General features: G+C 33.5%; 1 protein-coding gene and 1 long non-coding RNA gene across 2 annotated transcripts; one reads left to right on the forward strand and one right to left on the reverse strand.

Moving 5' to 3' along the window:
* Nucleotides 1–2003: 2003 nt before the first annotated feature.
* On the forward strand, nt 2004–3688 carry LOC149906487 (uncharacterized). The gene is made up of 5 exons (XM_090104600.1): nt 2004–2242; nt 2349–2482; nt 2570–2661; nt 2746–2956; nt 3166–3688. Exons 1-5 carry the CDS (start codon nt 2184–2186, stop codon nt 3543–3545), a joined length of 876 nt encoding a protein of 291 aa, XP_089960726.1. The 5' UTR covers nt 2004–2183; the 3' UTR covers nt 3546–3688.
* A 3919-nt stretch (nt 3689–7607) lies between these two features.
* On the reverse strand, nt 7608–11536 carry LOC149906488 (uncharacterized). The gene is made up of 2 exons (XR_016457014.1): nt 11341–11536; nt 7608–8151 (listed from the first exon to the last, which is right to left on the reverse strand). It is a non-coding gene; the product is annotated as an uncharacterized LOC149906488 (long non-coding RNA).
* Between the last annotated feature and the right edge of the window lie 7579 nt (nt 11537–19115).

A 19115-nucleotide genomic window follows, 5' to 3' on the forward strand; every position in this document is an offset into this window, starting at 1 on the left:
TTGCGGCCGCTGCGCCCATTGCGTCAATAGTCGAGCCAATAATTTTGCGCCACCTGCTGGTGCGTTTCACGTTCCAATTAAGCATCAGCATAATTCGGCATTGTGCGCCACTGAGTCGCATTATGCTCTGTAATTGGAAAACAGCCCAGGTGAACGTTGATGAATTTTGTTGAAATTTATATTTTGGTTTTATGGCATTAAAATGATTTATAAATATAAATTTATAAAGAATAGAAAAAGAGGCGGGACTCGAACCCGCATCCTTTCGCACCATTCCGGGGCGGATGCCTGACCAACTCAGCCACTCGTGGTCGAGTGATTATGTAGTAGTAGTTTTTAGTCTACTACAAAATTGACAATTACGAAATATTTATAATTTAATATTTATAATCTTGAATCTTGACAAATGACATTGTCATTGATGATCATTGAGATAATATTAATATGGAGTCGATACCGCCTACACCTCAGAGGAATAAACCTATCCTCTGAGGCCTACACCACTTATGTTCCACTCAACATACGTCATGTGGCGTAACTGCACTCAGTCGCTTGCTCGCTCATTGGCGCGAACGTCATGCTCATTTTTTATTTGTTTTAAAGTGAAACGCATCAAATATGCCTACGTGTGTGTTACGATATTGCACAAATAATACAAATAATACGGAAAAGTGCAAAGGAATAACTTTTCAATCAGTAAGTAATTAGATAATAATTTTTAAAACTTAGTTAGAACAAAATTTTTGGCGGGCGACATTTTGCGTCATTTGTCATAGATTAAAAATTTAAGATATGACATTGGGCATGAAATAAGTGTTGTTAGTAATATTTGCTGGCGTATATTTTTATAGTATAAAATAATAATTTTACATATTTAGAAAAGCATAGACTGGTTGTTAATTGAAAAAAGGTGAAATCATGAAATATGAAAATCAATTACTTAATCACCAATTTTTTTTTGTTAATTGATTTTAATCAATTTTAATTGATATTGTATAAGCTACTGACTTGAACGTATAATTGAATTATTATTTATTTATCTGCACTAATATTATAAAGAGGAAAAATTTTGTTTGTTTGTTTGATTGTAATAAATAGGCTCATAAACTATTGGACCGATTTTGATGAAATTTGGCACAGACAATCTTTAGACCCTGAGAAAAAACATAGGCTACTTTTTATTGCGAAATATGTACCACGGGCGAAGCCGGGGCGGACCGCTAGTTCAGAGATTAATATTTTTTCTATTCAAGGTTTCCATGTCTGGTTCGTGAAGAAAGGGAAAAATGAGTAAAATTTGTCCAAAACAACCGCAGTGAAGAAACCTGGTTACCATCCGATAGAACTAGCATCTGTTCATTGCATTTTCGCGATGAGGATAAATATACCACAAAAGCGGGAAGGCGTATTCTAAAGAAGTCTGCTGTTCCTTGTATTGATGTTAGTAATAATAATAAAATTTTACGGATTTGTATTACAAATAAAATATTATTTTAGCCATCACTAACATTATTATTATTATATTTATTTTAGCCGAAGGTGTGCTACAATAGTACTGGAACAATACAAGCAATTTCTGAGCCGGGAACATGTTCTGAGGATGATGAACTAAATATAAATAAACACAATTTTTACACGGCTTTTATTTTTTTTTCTAAAAAAGGCTCAATTTGTAAGGAATGAAACTTCCCATAGCCCATATTGAACCTCCTCATCCTATATTATATGCCAGATATTGTTAGCCCCGCGTAGTAAAGTCAGTTTATATCTGAAATAAATATTAAGTAAGTACAAAGAAAATTTCAAGTCAACGTGCATGTAAGGAGTGGCACCCAATAAAATAGACAGAAAGAAACAAAGTGTCGCCTCTATAGCGGTGAGTCAGTGACATCGCATAATCTATGACTGTCTAGCCGTCAATCGCGCGCCCCGCGCCGCCATCTTGGCGCACAGATTTTGTTCGTGGTGTCTGCTCCATTATTAATATTATCTCAATGTTGATGATTTTGATAAAATTGTGCCTGGAAATAAGCCTGGAAATATAATAATTTTATTCATTTAAAATAAAAATGAATTTATTATTATGACATCTTAATAATCAGGATTTTATCTAAAGTAGTTTAAGCTTATTCTAATGAACATATAGTGTATAATTAGATAACCGTTTACTTTCTGTAATAACTATGTTTACAAGATTTATTTGTACAGTAAAAGATGCTTGGATGAGAAAAAATAATATGAGGTTGGAACTATTATTGAAAATTTTCTGTTGCGACATCTGTTCATATGTCAATTATTAGAATTAAGAAACATTATATAAAATCATCTATTATAGTACATAATTGCAGGCTAATATCCTCAATGAAGACATGCTATTCAACTAAATATGTGTTCAAAGCCGAACCTGATAGATTCAAGGGTGTAACAGTTGACACGGTTGATGTAAAATACAACAATGATGAATTTTTGATTAAATTAGAAGGTAAATTATAATTAGAATGATTTGAGTCAATAAAAAAATAAGTTTTAAATATACATATTACATATTATACTTCTTATAATGTTATAGATTCTCTAAAGCAATGGCATGAAGAGGGGAAAAGGTGCATATGGTTTAAAATTCGAATCCAGAGTTCCGAGTATGTTCCCCTATTAGCTAAGGTAATTTTTTCTTTAAAATAAGATTAGCTATGTTTTATTTAGTGCTTGTTACATTTTCATTTTTATAAAGTTTGGTATCCTTAGAGAGGTTTTCATTTTCATCATGCTAGAGATGACTTTGTGATGATGTATAAGTGGCTTCCGTTGGACTCTACTCCAAATTTACCACCAGCAAGCCATACAAACCTGGGTGTGGGTGCCTTGGTGTTAAATGATAAACAACAGCTATTGGCAATATCGGAGAAACATTATAATTACCCACACTGGAAGTTGCCAGGTGGCTATGTAGAAAGAGGTACGTAAATTTTTTATTATTTCATCAACTGTATAAACTATAAACAATCAAGAAAACACATGACCCTTTTGGAAAGTGGAATATAAATGGGAATATGTAATTGAATTTATGCTCTTGGAGGAAATTTATTTGTAAGAAAAATCATATTTTTCGATACCAAGTTAATTCCTACACTACTTAAATAATAATTAAATAATAAATATTTTTAGGAGAAGACATCAAGGATGCTGGTGTGCGAGAAGTAAAAGAGGAAACTGGAGTGGACTGTAGTTTTGAATCAATAATTACATTCAGGCATTCTCACAACATGATGTATGGTAACTCAGATATTTATATCCTGATGATGATGAAAGCTATCTCAGAAGATATTGTACAATCACACAGAGAAGTTAAAGATTGCAAGTGGATGGCCATAGATGAGTATACAAACCATCCGCATGTACATGAATTCAATAGATTGGTTGTGAAAAATGCACTTATGTATAAGGAAAGAAACTTCAAACTAGATATTAAGCAGAAAACAGTGACTTGGCCCACTGCAACAAGAGTAATGAATTATTTAGTACCTTCAGGTTATGAATCGCATTGATGGAAAGATTATTTTGTTTATATTATATAAATGGGCAGTGTTTTAACAAGTTTGACCTTTGTATATATTGTATAATACAAAGATGTTATGTATATAATATTATAATGTTTTGTGAATATAAATAAATTTTATTCTGTTATCAACATTATTTTTATTTATCAAATTTAGCTTTCCTACTAGTCTTACCTAATCATACCAAGAACAGTGTACTGAAATTTTGGAAATGATAATATCTGTCCTGAATATATATAAATCTCGTGTCACAATGTTTGTCCTCAATGGACTCCTAAACCACTTAACCGATTATAATAAAATGCGCACACCATGTGCAGTTCGATTCAACTTGAGAGATAGGATAGTTTAAACATGTAGGTACCACGGGCGAAGCCGGGGTGGACTGCTAGTATAATTATAATATTATAAATGCGAAAGTTTGTGAGGGTGTGTATGTGTGTGTTTGTTACTCTTTCACCACAGAATACATAATAGTAGCTAAACGCTACAGAACGGACACTCTCCGCCTCCCGCCAAAATTAAACTTACCTCACCCCCGCGCGATCAGACATAAAATGGGCCATATTTTTCTGCAAGGACGATACGCAACGAAGTTTGACAACATTAATCAAATTGACTTAAAGTAATTTTATTATTTTGGATTTGTGATTATCGTTTTTCGTAGAAAATGGTTAGATATTGTGCTGTTTACGGATGTATTTCATAAGAAAAACGCGAATTTTTTTTTACGCTAGTCACAAATGTGCCAACCATAAAGCGTTAACACACACATTTGCAGTCGCTACAGTGTGACTGTCAAAACGATGACTTTGTATGGAGTGTCCGGGGTGTGCTTTCACGCAAATACTACAGAACCAAATACAATGAAATTAAGCACACATATAGAGGGTAACTTGGATTAACACATAAGATGGGTTTAATCCCGGAAATCCCACGGGAACGGGAACTATGCGGGTTTTTATTTGAAAACGCGGGCGAAGCCGCGGGCGGAAAGCTAGTTTACAATAAAATAAAACTATGTTATTTTTTTGATTATAGATACCGTATCGATCCACTGTCAAAGTCGTAAGCGATAAGGTTAATATACTAGACTACAAGCCCGCGTAGGACAAAAATATGGGTCAAATGAACCACCATGGGACATATCTAGAACGATAGCAGAGCAGAAAATAATAAGATTCATCACTATGCCGTCACTTGTAAGCTGTCCAACTGAGTGCAGATGAGAATTGAAAAGTACAGGTAGACTCGGTAAATTTTGGTCATATATTTTTGTGGTCATTTGACCATGTACGGCATCTGTGTCATACTATTGCTATACTGCTTTTAATCCATTATTCCGCAACGCCGTACAAAAATCATGGGGACAAGGGGAAAAAATCGGGAGTTGTAATCCCCTCTCTTTCCCCACTCCAGGGGGTCATTTGACACAACACGAAATAAATTTATTTTTAAAGTATTTTATGCATAGATAATATTTTTTCATGTGCCGTACATTTTCGTTGGTTCAAAGGGGAAAAATCTGAAAAAGAAAAAAATCCATATAACGAAATATTTGCTTTATATTTTTATAATAAAATATAAATATACATTAATATTAAGAAGCTCGAGGTGGTTAATTATCACCTTGGAAAGTCGGAGTCAGGTGGAATGGACTCCGTTAAATTGATGAACTAATAAAAAAGCTATGAACGAAAAGATGTGAATTATATGCAATCAGTCCATGAATACAGGTAAAGTCACAAGCAAATGCTAGTAATATATACATATTCAAAATGTACAAGTAAAGCGCTTTCAAATGATACCAAACACTGCATATTTATCTTAACTTTATTTTTTTACTCTGTATGTTTTGTCCGCTAGAGGGCGCCACATTAGATTTTGTGAAACCCCATATAGCCTTTAGCTAGCTGGTCGCTGGTTATCCAGTGAACAATTCAGACGCCTCTAATGATATGTCATTTGTCGAATTCTGATAAGTAGTTTAGAAGTTACGAGGGAATAGATGAACATACATACATGACCTGTAAACAACCATAACCCTCCTTTTGCTTTGCCGTAGTTGGGTAAAAATATGTTAATGCCGTACTGTATCAAATGGCCATAAAGCACTCTTAAAATTGTAGCTTTCGTCGCTTTCATCAGCCTAAAAGATGTAGTCTGCACAAAAATGTACGGCATCGTTTTTTCCTAATTTATCTATGTTAATACTATTTAAAACAACGGATAAAGTGTAGAAAACTATTATATTTCATTAATCTACGATGTTTAAACTTTAACAAAATTTCTGGTTTTGCATTTCTCTATAACTTTTTTTAGAACGGTTTCTTTTGAACGGCAATACTATACAACAATTGAATTTTACAATATTATGTTAAAAAAGAAGTTCCCGTACAGGGTCAAATGACCTTACAGCTCTTTATATCAAGAATTCGATGAAATTAAGATGATTATTGGTATACATTTAAAAGAACAATTATTTTTTGACGGCATTGCTTTTAATAGTACTTTTGAGTGCTAGATAATGTTTTGGAACCGAAGCCGTACTTAGTCAAATGACCCCCTGGAGTGGGGAAAGAGAGGGGATTGCATCTCTCGATTTTTTCCCCTTGTCCCCATGATTTTTGTACGGCGTTGCGGAATAATGGATTAAAAGCAGTATAGCAATAGTATGACACAGATGCCGTACATGGTCAAATGACCAAATTTACCCCCGGTAACTCTCGGAAATTAAATAAAAATTCCGACTTGGTGGACCCACATTTTTGTACGGCACTGAGCGGTTTCTTATTATTTTTAATGGATCTATCGATGGTTAAGAATGCCGTACAAAAATATATGACCAAAATTTACCGAGTCTACCTGTACTTTTCAATTCTCATCTGCACTCAGTTGGACAGCTTACAAGTGACGGCATAGTGATGAATCTTATTATTTTTTGCTCTGCTATCGTTCTAGATAAGTCCCCTGGTGGTTCATTTGACCCATATATTTGTCCTATGCGGGCTTGTAGTCTATACCAACCTCAGCCCTCAGGGTTGAATTTTTATTTCACATGCGTCCATAAAACGTATTTCCTCAACCATCCTCAACATACTACCTATATCCTGTACGTTCTGCTATTCTCATGTACTTAGGCGATAGTACTTCTTAGAATATTAATTCAAATAGGATACTTCTATTACCTTAATCAACGTGGTAAAAATAATAATTACTTAATTAGACTTGGCGAGGTATACGAACACAAAGATCTAGATTCTAGGCGATTGTTTTCATTGGTCAAAGTAGTATTTTAATTTATATCTTTGAATTTAAAATATGTACCTATATATATAACTATTGTAGGTATGTATTCTGATGCGAAAGATATGTCGCTGTTACGCTGATCGATTTGTATAAAATTTAAAATTAAAATACGTATAGGTATACCTATATGAAAGACCAGAGTCGATGAAAATAGTATAGTACTTAGGTACTTCCCTATATTTTAAGTACAATTAATATCTACTTGATGTTTTTCCAAAAATCAAATGGGTAGGTAGGTACCTATTACTATGAAGGATTGGAAAAGCTATTTTAACTGATTTAGCTGGAAACCATATTTTTTCTATTTTACATCATTTTCTTTATGTTACGTAAAATTAATTAATAACATTTAGATAGTTAGGTACACAAGGTACTACTTAAACAAAATTAATTTCAGAAATACTTAAATTTTTGTATAGGAAGCCTATCGCTAATCCATTGCATACTCTCGTCTCTATCTCATCTCAACAACAATAATAAAATAATAATATTTTATTATTAGAGCTCGCACTTTTCTGATGGGTCGCCCAATGGTAAGCGATGACTACCGTTCATAAATATTAGCAGAGACCATAATTATTGTTCAGTCTCAGCCACTGATCGTACGAAATACAGTATGTATTCGAATGCTCCTACTCGTATTTCACGCCATCTGTATGGATGAAGTAACTTACACGATGCGTGCTTGATTCCCACAATGCAAATAAAATCAAGCTTTTATTTAATCCTTTAATATATTTTTATATGTTAAAACCTACGAATAAAAACGTTTCCTTTGTAAAAAGTAAAAAACTGAAGCCAGCAACATCCATCCATCCATCACAAAAATTTGTGAGAGCAATCTCAGTTCCATAACGAATTTGAGAAACTTTGTATCTATTAAAGATCTTTAGAGAAACGTTATTTCTAAATGTTATCAACAACATATAAAGTACCTAAGTCCACCATTGGAGCTGCGGCTTCGGATAACAAACTATTTTATATTTTTTATTTTACATTTAATAAAAAGCTTTTACAGTACAAATATTCACATCAAATTAAAAATATATGCAGTAATATGAATTTAGCAGCCACACCTATATGTACATACGTGGAAGTAATTATTAAAATTGATGAATAGTATATCTAAATGAATATCTAAATTACAAATTGATAAAGAGTTTCAACTGTAGTTTAAGTTATATTTGTCTTTTCCATCCGGACAACAATTCATTTTTGGCATAAATGCTCGAGTGATTTGTTTGCACTTTGCCATTATTCCTTTTCCGTTCTTCTTTGTTGATCCCTGTAACAAAAATAGCATACATAGGTAACATAGGCACAGAATTCAAAAGGTACTTTTTAAAATTAATTTAATATAAATTTTTGATTGGAAATGAGCAATGAAGCTATATTTTTTTGCTACATGCTCCAGTACATAATATGCTCCATACTACCACGGATTAATAGTTACTACTAACACGTAGTTTCAGCCAACAGCTATGATAATGAATGAATAATGCATTGTATATATAAGCGCGAAGGGACTTGTAAACTTGGACGAGCTCAGAATACCGGTGGTGGGACACCCTGTATAGTGGAGTGCCTGTAGTATTCAAAACCGTAACACCTCGGATTAGAGCTGTTATTATAGTGAATGAATTAATATGATCGATGTGGGATATTGTTTTTTAATTCATTCATTCACTATAACTCTAATCCGAGGTGAAAACCCCCAGGCGCTCCACTAAGGCGCGGGTCAAACACAAGCGGCGCGGGCGCGGGCGTGCCATAAGCGCACCTCTTGAATCTGTTTTGCACCACGTCCTTCTTATACATTTTGTATGAAAGAATTTTGGAAAGGTGACGAGGCGGCACGCCACGGTTGCGCCGCGGGCGTACCGCAGGCGTACCGCAGGCGCGCTTCCCCCATCGCATCCAAATAGAGGTCAATTCACGGTCATACACAATCAAAAACAAATCGGGTGGTAGGAGACGGTAGCCTGTCAGTCAAAAATGTGTTCTCTCTGTGTGGAATTATATAGAGCTGCTATTACATACCCTTCTTCGTTTTGTTTTTAAAGGTGAATTGAATTAATCGATGAAATGATTTACACAGGTGATGGCAGTAGGGAAAGTGAAAATGAAGAAGAGCATAATGAAAGTTCCCATGTATTTACAATGTCAGAAATAAAGATAATCCTGATTTTGATTGTGTTTTTTATTTATTTGTAATTGTAATAATATTGTGGAATGATCAGTACTGTAAATACTTTTGAACTGAGATTTTGATGAAATTTGGCACAGATAATCTTTAGACCCTGAGAAAGAACATAGGCTACCTTTTATTGCGAAATATGTACCACGGGCGAAGCCGGGGCGGACCGCTAGTACAATATAAATTTTGTGTTATTTTAACCTTCTTTTCTTCCATCATTACACCAGTACTACTTTAAAATTACTTTAAAAGTACTATAAAATTTTCCAAGTAAATTCCAACATTTCCAACAAAGATATATTTGCAATCGTGTTTGTTATCCTCGCTATTTACTTACAAGGAATTATCAAAATAAAATCGTTACTTTCAAATTAATGTTAATCTCTTTTAGCACAAAAAACATAATTTTACTAAATTATGTATGAAGAAAATGCATTTAACCACTCTATATAAATATCATTTTCGGACGCCAACAGCGCGCCCGAGGCGCGCCGGCAGCGCGCCCGCGGCGCGCTGGCAGTGCGCCCGCGGTGCGCCCGATGCGCGCCGCGCCGCTTGTATATGTCCCGCGCCTTATATTACCTATACTTTCAATAACAACTCATTGTCACATTATTTATGAATACTTATCAATAATAGGTAGATATATTATTATCAAGAATATTTGAAATGTACTTGTTTATGCTATTTTCGAATATTAATTTAACGTTTTCAGAGCAGTTACAATCAATTTCACATTGAACTAGTGGCGTAACTATAGCTTTAGCCCCGTGGCTAATTCATCGGATAGGGCAATGCCTCGGGTTGCTCAAGCTATATTCCTTTGTTCGTTATTTCTAATGTGGCTTAGTTATTTATATTATCTGTTATTTATCTTAACACTATTATAAAGGCGAAAGTTTGTAAGGATGTATAGATGTATGGATGTATGGATGTATGGATGTATGGATGTTTGTTACTCTTTCACGTAAAAACTACTGAACCGATTACAATGAAATTTAGCACACATATAGAGGGTAACTTGGATTAACACATAGGATAGGTTTTATCCCGGAAATCCCACGGGAACGGGAACTATGCGGGTTTTCCTTTGAAAACGCGGGCGAAGCCGCGGGCGGAAATCTAGTATTATATATTATTATCTGTTCTCATAGACAGACATATACTTTTGTGAGGATAGATTCAAGCGTTCTGGCTTCCTGACGGTTAATTTCGAACCCCACAGATTACTAAATATGTAGTTACTACCTCAGGTGCCTATGCGCTATAGAGTAAAACATATTTTAATTTTTAATATTATAACCAGGATTAACCATTTATAGGATACTAGAGGTCCGCCCCGGCTTCGCCCGTGGTACATAGTTATTTCGCAATAAAAGGTAGCCTATGTCCTTTCTCGGGTATCAAAATATCTCCATACCAAATTTCATGCAAATTGGTTCAGTAGTTTAGGCATGATTGAGTAACAGACAGACAGACAGAGTTACTTTTGCATTTATAATACATATTAGTATGGATATTAAAACTATGACAAATAAAAAATGATTGATAGATTATTGTTGTCATAAAATACCGTTCTCTTATCGTTTATTCTTATTTATCTGGCCTAATCATTTTTTCACTCCCATTTTATCAAAGGAACCTAGACCTATAAAGTTAACATTTACCAGTTGCCCAGTTTAGTAGTTACTAGTAGTTCTAGTTTAATCTAGTAGAAATTAAAAATTAAAACTGATTTAAAACGCGATTTAATTATGACACATCTATCGTATTGTATTATCGCTCTAGAGTCTAGAAAGTGAAGTTCATTTTTTTGTTCCGAACGTCGGGCTACAAGGCCGACATTATGTTGATGCAAATGTTTTAACAATAGCCTTCGTACGTATAGGTAGATATACAATTTTGTCATTCAACAATCAACACAAGTGAAGTCAATATAATAGAGTTAAGCGATAACCTAAGTATGTACGGTCTACTTATTTAAGTTTTTTAAATATATACTTACTGCATTCGCGACAAAAGGAAAACTCATAAAAGTTTCACTTAGCGAGAACCATGTTACCTATATTTAAGTATAAATCATGACATGTTTAGATACAGTCCAAAACAACCGTGTAATCTAGTCTTAAAATCTTGTGATAAAGTGTATTTTTGCAATCACGAAGTTTAAACGGCGACGTTAATGTTTTTTTGAAAATCAACTAATATATTTTAAAATGTTTGCTCAATGGCATTTAAATTCTTAGACACGGTTCACAGTAAAAAAGGTTGTCTTACCTCCTTCGTTTCTGATCCATCATGTTTGAGGGTAAAGTATAAAGAGAAGCTCATAAACAATAGTTTTAATGTTATTGCCACGGACACCACTATTATGAAAGCATATGTCATATTTCGGATTTTATGTTGAACACAGCAAGTGTCTTAACTATATACGTGCACCGCTTACAACAGCACCAAGTAACTGGTTACGAATGCTGATTTTTACCAAAGCAATTGTAATCACGGTTGATAAATATCATTGGAGGTGGCCGTTTTCCAATTCTCGTGTCAATAACATTAAAAATATTTTATAATACGTTCACGTTCAAATGTCAGTTCCACTTAATTTAAAATTTATGAGCTAATTAATTGATATGAATAAATAAATGAAGTATTCCTTTCCTAATTAACGATCCTTGGTAAATTATACAGTAGGTAATTAATGTTTTATTTTTGAACAAGGAATATCCGAATTCTTGTTTAATAATAAGTAATTAGATAGGATCATAGTAATATGTTAAATATTAAGATTACACCTATAGAATGTTGATATAATATAAATAATTTCTTATCTTCGTATCTAGGTATATCATTGAGGTACTATGTACGACGTAGTAGGTACATATTAACTCAATGAGGTACATTTATCCCTTCTTGATTAGGACATTGCAAGTCTGCTAAGAAGCCACTTTCAAATTCTAATAAGCATTGTAGAAAATTATATCAAGTCCAGAAGATACTACTTTGGTCAGTTAAAAACCGCAACGCAATGCTTGTTCATACCAAATCGACACTAGTAGGTATAGACCTAAATTAAGTATGTACCTACCTACAGGATGTGACAGTTTGTTCCACTATAAAAGTATAAAACTTCGTAATTTTTACCCGACTACGGCAAAGCAAACGGAGGGTTATGATTTTGACAGGCTATGTATGTATGTATACCTATATGTATGTTCATCTTTTCCCTCGTAACTTCTAAACTACATAACAGAATTCGACAAATAAGCATTAGAAGCGTCTTAATTGTCCGCTGGTTTTTTTTTATGATAAAATACTGGACGAGTTATCGTAGCCCGAGAAGTAACGATTGACCAAATTTCTTTAAATTCGTTTCTTTTAATAATATTATGTCGTGTAATTCAGGATCCATCGCCCATTTTTGCACTTGATTACTATCAAGCTAATTTTCCCTGAGTAGCTTTATTTTGATGAGACGCCCAATAATTTCATGTACGAGACTCTCGATTGTGGTAGCTTACAGAGGTAACAAGGATAAAATGTTATGATTTGATGGTTCTCAAATATTTATTACTAACTGAATTTTTTTTTGTTCAATCTCTAGATAATTATCTAAATTATTCGAAAAAATATTTGACCTACAAAATCTATGGTTTGATCAAAGAGTCCCCTCTTTCCAATGTGTATCGATAACGAGGTCATCATAAATGATTACTAACCAGCAGATTTTTTTGTTTTCACTCAGTTAAAATTTATATAATTCAACAGACATATTGTCCTTCAAATTGCATAATAAATATTTGAGAACCATCAAATCAACACATTTTATCCTTGTTATCTCTTTGTTCTGTGCTTGTTAAATGTTACCTCTGTTAGCTACCACAATCGAGAGTTTCGTACAGGAAATTATTAGGCGTCTCATCAAAATAAAGCTACTCTCGGAGTAATCACGTGCAAAAATGGGCGAAGGATCCTGGACTAGTGTCCATATCATAGATTTGCTCACTTCACAAAATTCTCGAGTGTCTAGATACTTCATGAAATAGTTTTATTTCATGGGCAAGACAAAATTTAGATTGAAATGAACAAAGCATATTATATTGTATAATATGTATACCTATTTTAGTTTTCTTTTTCTAAAGACCCTATGTATTTATGGGTAAAATATACAACTCATGTACCTAGTATATTTATTTTTGCATTGACCAAGACGTAATCAAAATAATAATCTAGTTATTCTGGGAAAAGGATACATATCATTTTTAGACTATGACGTTATGGGCAGATAAATAATGAACGTCGCATTTTATCATTTTACCTAAAATATTATGAATTACCTAACCCTAGATGTGTGATTCAACATTTTGTAATTAGATATTTATCACGAGGAATGACATGAAATAAATTCTTACTTACGCAGTAACTAACTGAAGAATTTCAAATGCCTTTTCCAAGCGTTTCCAACTTCCATTAACTAGAAAGTCACTACGTATAAAAATACGTACTTACAAATAAAAATGTGAATATTTATCGTCAAAATGCCGAATTTAGAGCGTTCACACCTATTGTTCAAATTAATATGGTATCAAACCTTAAAAAACTATAAAAACATCTCGCATAATAATCCTGAGGAAAATTTCGGCGCTATGAAAATCCTGAAAATCATCTCGCGATTAATCTCTCTTGCCGTCATAGGTATTATATACCTATGTATAAGAAAATTATAAAAATCGCAACATGATAAACATTTCCTTTTCATATACCTAATGCAAATTGTAAACCTGTATTAGCAAATATATCTACTAGATAGACGTAGGGTTTAAATCATTAAATCAATTTGGTTGTCATTAATAATTTAATTTATAATGTTCGCCCTACGTACCTACGCCTAATATTTATACTTTGACTTTAGAGCTAATGTATATCACGTTTATTTCACGTCTGTATTATCAGAAACGATTTGAAAATGTACACGTTTAAAGATAGGATAAGAGTTATTTATTGTTCTTAATTTTGATTTCATTAGAATTACCTACTTATTTCCAAATTGTTTCCATCGATTCTTATCGGTAGCTCAAGGATATTTGTATTTTATTTTATTGTATGTAGTTAATTCTACACTCAATAACATTTAAAATCCCATATGTAACATATACCTGTTGGTACATTATGCATTACTTTTTTTTTTTCAATTATTTAAGAACACATCGAAAACGTGCTCTATTAAGCGATACATAAAATACAGTATCTTCTTTATCTTATCTTTTTAAACATTGATAATGATTTGATCAGGTATTCTCGTTTGTCTTTTTTAATTTCACATATCTACTAAACAATTTCAAGCGTCTTATCTAATAAAAACATTGACGTGATTTCCTGGTAATTGTTTTAAGTATATTCAGTAGCTGTATCAGAAATAGTTAGCGGGTTAATTGAGATGCATTATTCTCTATAGCGTCAATCGATTAAAAATAAGCAAAGGTTATTACTTATTACCAACTTCATTCAATTGCATGTAACCTTTTGACGTCATTATTTTTAAAATGTTGCTGTGGAAGAGGCATGCATCTACTTTTTTCATTGATATTCAAGAGAAGCTAGGTTCTTTTTTATTGCCATATTGTATACCTACGTAGTATATTATTATTAGTCTGTGGCCATAGCATGTTTTTGAGCGGTTCAAACCTAATTAATGATCGACAACATCAACAACATAACTTAATTTTTTTATTTATATAACTATAGTTATATAGTTACATATAGTTAACTATAGTTATGTAGGCAAGTAAGTATACTTACTTGCCTACGTATTGTAGGTACTTCATCTTGCTATCTCCGGAAGACAAAATCGAATATGTTAAACGACATACGTCACTATTACTTTGATCAGATAAGACACATTTGCATATAAAGACAAGTGAGTATAATGTGATACAACAAACAGCCTTACTAAACTATTGATTTTCATGAACGAATCTTGAACAAAGAGAGGCACGGAAATAGCTTTTTGTCCGACAATTTTAATATAATGTCTAAGTTTTCCTTCTTGGTAATCACAACAAAATCTATCAATTATTATACCTATCGGTTTGAATCTAACAAAGGTTCTTGCGGTCAAGCTCTACACTTAGACACTATACTACACTCCACTCCAAAGCAATCAATGAGGGAAGGAAGCTGTTAAAATTTAAATTAGCATAACAAATACCCACATTCTAACTATATGATGATTGGCGACACTTCTATGTAATGAGTACCTAGGTCAAAATCGGTAGGTATACGAAGGAGTTGATTACAGAGAAACATACAGATGAAGCTAATAAAAGCGTGTTAAAAACTTCAGAGCAAGATTCATAAATGTAATTGGAACCCGGAGTAACCAATAAAAGTAAATAGAATGCTATCATGATTTATGAAATGCATGAAGGCACTGGATTGAAAAACCTGGGTTCACGATCGTTATTACCGATTTTACAGTGTATCTTATATTGTACGCTTATAGTTCTTTCACCAAGAAGATTTTGCCAGTCAACGTGGACTGCTGAACTTAATTATTGAAGACTAAGTATAAAATATTGGCGTTCTAGAACAATGAGAAAATAAAATACTTGAGTAGGTACGGCAGCACTGATTCAAATATTTTTTTACTGATAACATGACGTGTGAAGATTATTGTAGGTATTTACTATTTAGTGATCCTTGTTTTTTTTAAGGAACCAATTTGTGGTGAGTAGTAGTAGTATGCCTACAATAATTTAAATTTTTAATAAATAAATATTTATAGCATAAGATTTTATGAAAAATGAGATTTCATGAATAATTTTTAATATTTTGTAGATTATAGAAAATTATCGCTACAAGTAAAGTGATCTCTTTCAGATAATTAAAAATAAAATATCAGCAATGCCGTGTTTTTTACTTCCATACCTACATTTAAAATATTCCGACTGAAAATTATTCTGGAAAACCTTAGCAAATGATTTCAATAGAACTTTCGATATGCCTCCACCTATTCAGTTACAAACGAACGCATATTGAATTTCTCGTATTCCACCTTGTAGGGATTTTGTACAAAATTATCTAGAGGAACTTGGATCTTCACTAACAAATAAATAAAATAAAATTTTCATCTCCTGAATTTTACTCAAAGCAAAAAAGTATAGCTGCGAAATCAATTCATTATCATTATCAGGGATATCATTTTATTTGGAACGTATAGATAACTATGTAATGGTAGTAGACCGGGAGATACTGACACAAAATTTCGAGTCATTTGTAACAGGATGGCGGTTCTACAGGGTTCTTAGTACGCAATGACAAAAAGAAAAATGATGGTGTGAACGCTGGTACCGGCGGCTTAGTCGCGTGGGCGTTAGTCAAACTCGTCGGAAAATAGCGAAAGTCAAACGATTTGTAACAGTATGGCACTTATTTTTCCTGGAAGTTTGAGGATCAAAGAAAATAAATACAAAATTTCAAAGATCTAGGTGTTGGAAATCTTCACTTATATAAATTAATACTAAATTAATTTTTCAAGTATGACAGCACTTTTTCCCCCTACTAGAAGTATGGCAAATATAATAATGGTCACATTTTATCAAATACTCTCCAAAAATCCAAATGCAATACTGGTACAAAAAGTTTGGCGATATAAATTTTTTTTGCAGATTTTCGGCGGTATGGCGACCATTTGGAATCGTCCAAAAAGTATGGCATGGCGATTTTCGTAAATGGCTGCACGACGATGGTTACCTGTGCAAAAGTTAGCCTGGTACAAATGGTTGAATAATTGTTTTATTTAAATCAACATATTCGCGTCGGTATGGCGGGCTGTAAGTCACACCGGAAAAGTATGGCATGACACTACCGCCTACTTCTTTTTTATGGGCTATCGGTGAATACTAAAATTTTTGTGTTACAAATCGTTTGACTTTCGCTATTTTTCCGACGAGTTCGGCTAACGCCCACGAGACTAAACCACCGATACCAGCGATCACACCATCATTTTTCTTTTTATCATTGCGTACTAAGACCCCTGTAGAACCGCCATCCTGTTACAAATGACTCGAAATTTTGTGTCAGTATCTCCCGGTCTATAGGTTAAAATCATTGGTTAAAATTAAGTTAAAATATAAACGACATTATACCGCATAATGTTAACGGTTGGACTACCTTTAATGTAAGATAATATAAATAAAACGTGTATGTACCTTGAAGATAAATAGCTTTACATTTATTTTGTGTTGTTTTTCTAAAGACAGATTTTGAATTTCTCTATCAATAACTAGTAAGTACCTATGCATCTGATGAATGCTACACCTCTCTCCCTCTAACTCCCTTGAGAAGATCAAACATATTATAAAGTATAGCTACAATTATAATTTATATCGCATCGTAAAGAGGAAAGCCTTATACATTTGTAGGTATGTCTCTACTCTCAACTACTCAACACCGCCATCGATTTTGAAAATTGTTTCAATAGCCACATCTTCACCAAGTAACAGAGGCTATTTTTAATTTTTATACCACGGGCATAGATTAGATAGCCACGGGGTAATCTTGTCGAAACCGGGGCAAGTAGCTAGTTATTTATTGAATACCGTTGAAGCTGAATATAATTGAAGACAAAACGACCACTAAACCTTTTAAGGTAAAAAGTGAACATGAAGTTTTATCTAGGTAAGTAGGTACTGTACAGCTATAAGTTTCAGATTTATGATTACGGCTTCACATTACACTTTTATAAGTGGGGACCATGTACATGATGTATTGATATGCAATACAACATCAAACTATAAGCATGCAATGATGCATTACTCTGTATAGTAATTTGGACTATTAGACCGGGAGATACTGACACAAAATTTCGAGTCATTTGTAACAGGATGGCGGTTCTACAGGGTTCTTAGTACGCAATGACAAAAAGAAAAATGATGGTGTGAACGCTGGTACCGGCGGCTTAGTCGCGTGGTCGTTAGTCGAACTCGTCGGAAAATAGCGAAAGTGAAACGATTTGTAACAGTATGGCACTTATTTTTCCTGTAAGTTTGAGGATCAACGAATATAAATACAAAATTTCAAAGATCTAGGTGTTGGAAATCTTCACTTATATAAATTTATAATAAATTTATTTTTCAAGTATGACAGCCCTTTTTCCCCCTACTAGAAGTATGGCAAATATAATAATGGTCACATTTTATCAAATACTCTCCAAAAAGCCAAATGCAATACTGGTACAAAAAGATAGGCGAAATAAAAAAAAATTGCAGATTTTCGGCGGTATGGCGACCATTTGGAATCGTCCGAAAAGTATGGCATGGCGATTTTCGTAAATGGCTGCACGACGATGGTTACCTGTGCAAAAGTTAGCTTGGTACAAATGGTTGAATAATTGTTTTTTTTAAATCAACACATTCGCGTCGGTATGGCGGGCTGTAAGTCATACCGGAAAAGTATGGCATGACACTACCGCCTACTTCTTTTATATGGGCTATCGGTAAATTCTAAAATTTTTGTGTTACAAATCGTTTGACTTTCGCTATTTTTCCGACGAGTTCGACTAACGCCCACGCGACTAACCCACCGGTACCAGCGTTCACACCATCATTTTTCTTTTTGTCATTGCGTACTAAGACCCCTGTAGAACCGCCATCCTGTTACAAATGACTCGAAATTTTGTGTCAGTATCTCCCGGTCTATATGTATTTGTTTCGAACTTTGAGGGATTATCAAATCGCAATTTATTGACAAGCGAGAAAACTTAATAAAGCTTGATTAACTATGTGATAAATTTATTTTCTCATAATCTAAAAATATTATTAAATTATTTATTATTTATAGATTGAAATTCACCGAATTGAAATTGAAGTAATATTTCTGCGTAGCCTAAAGATGCCTACGTATATAAGAGTGGGCGTATATTACGTAATAGCGTATTTGACGTCGGCGCACTTGTTGCAAGGGATGAAACGCAACAGGTACATAAAGACGAGTAAATGGGCAATTCCAATCTTTATTATATCTACTACAATACCATTAGTATATATTAATGT

Source organism: Colias eurytheme, chromosome 8 (genome assembly GCF_061535395.1).
Source record: "Colias eurytheme isolate Ceu_HAF_F1 chromosome 8, ilColEury1 Martin Lab GWU primary, whole genome shotgun sequence".
In the NCBI taxonomy this organism is placed as follows: domain Eukaryota; kingdom Metazoa; phylum Arthropoda; class Insecta; order Lepidoptera; family Pieridae; genus Colias; species Colias eurytheme.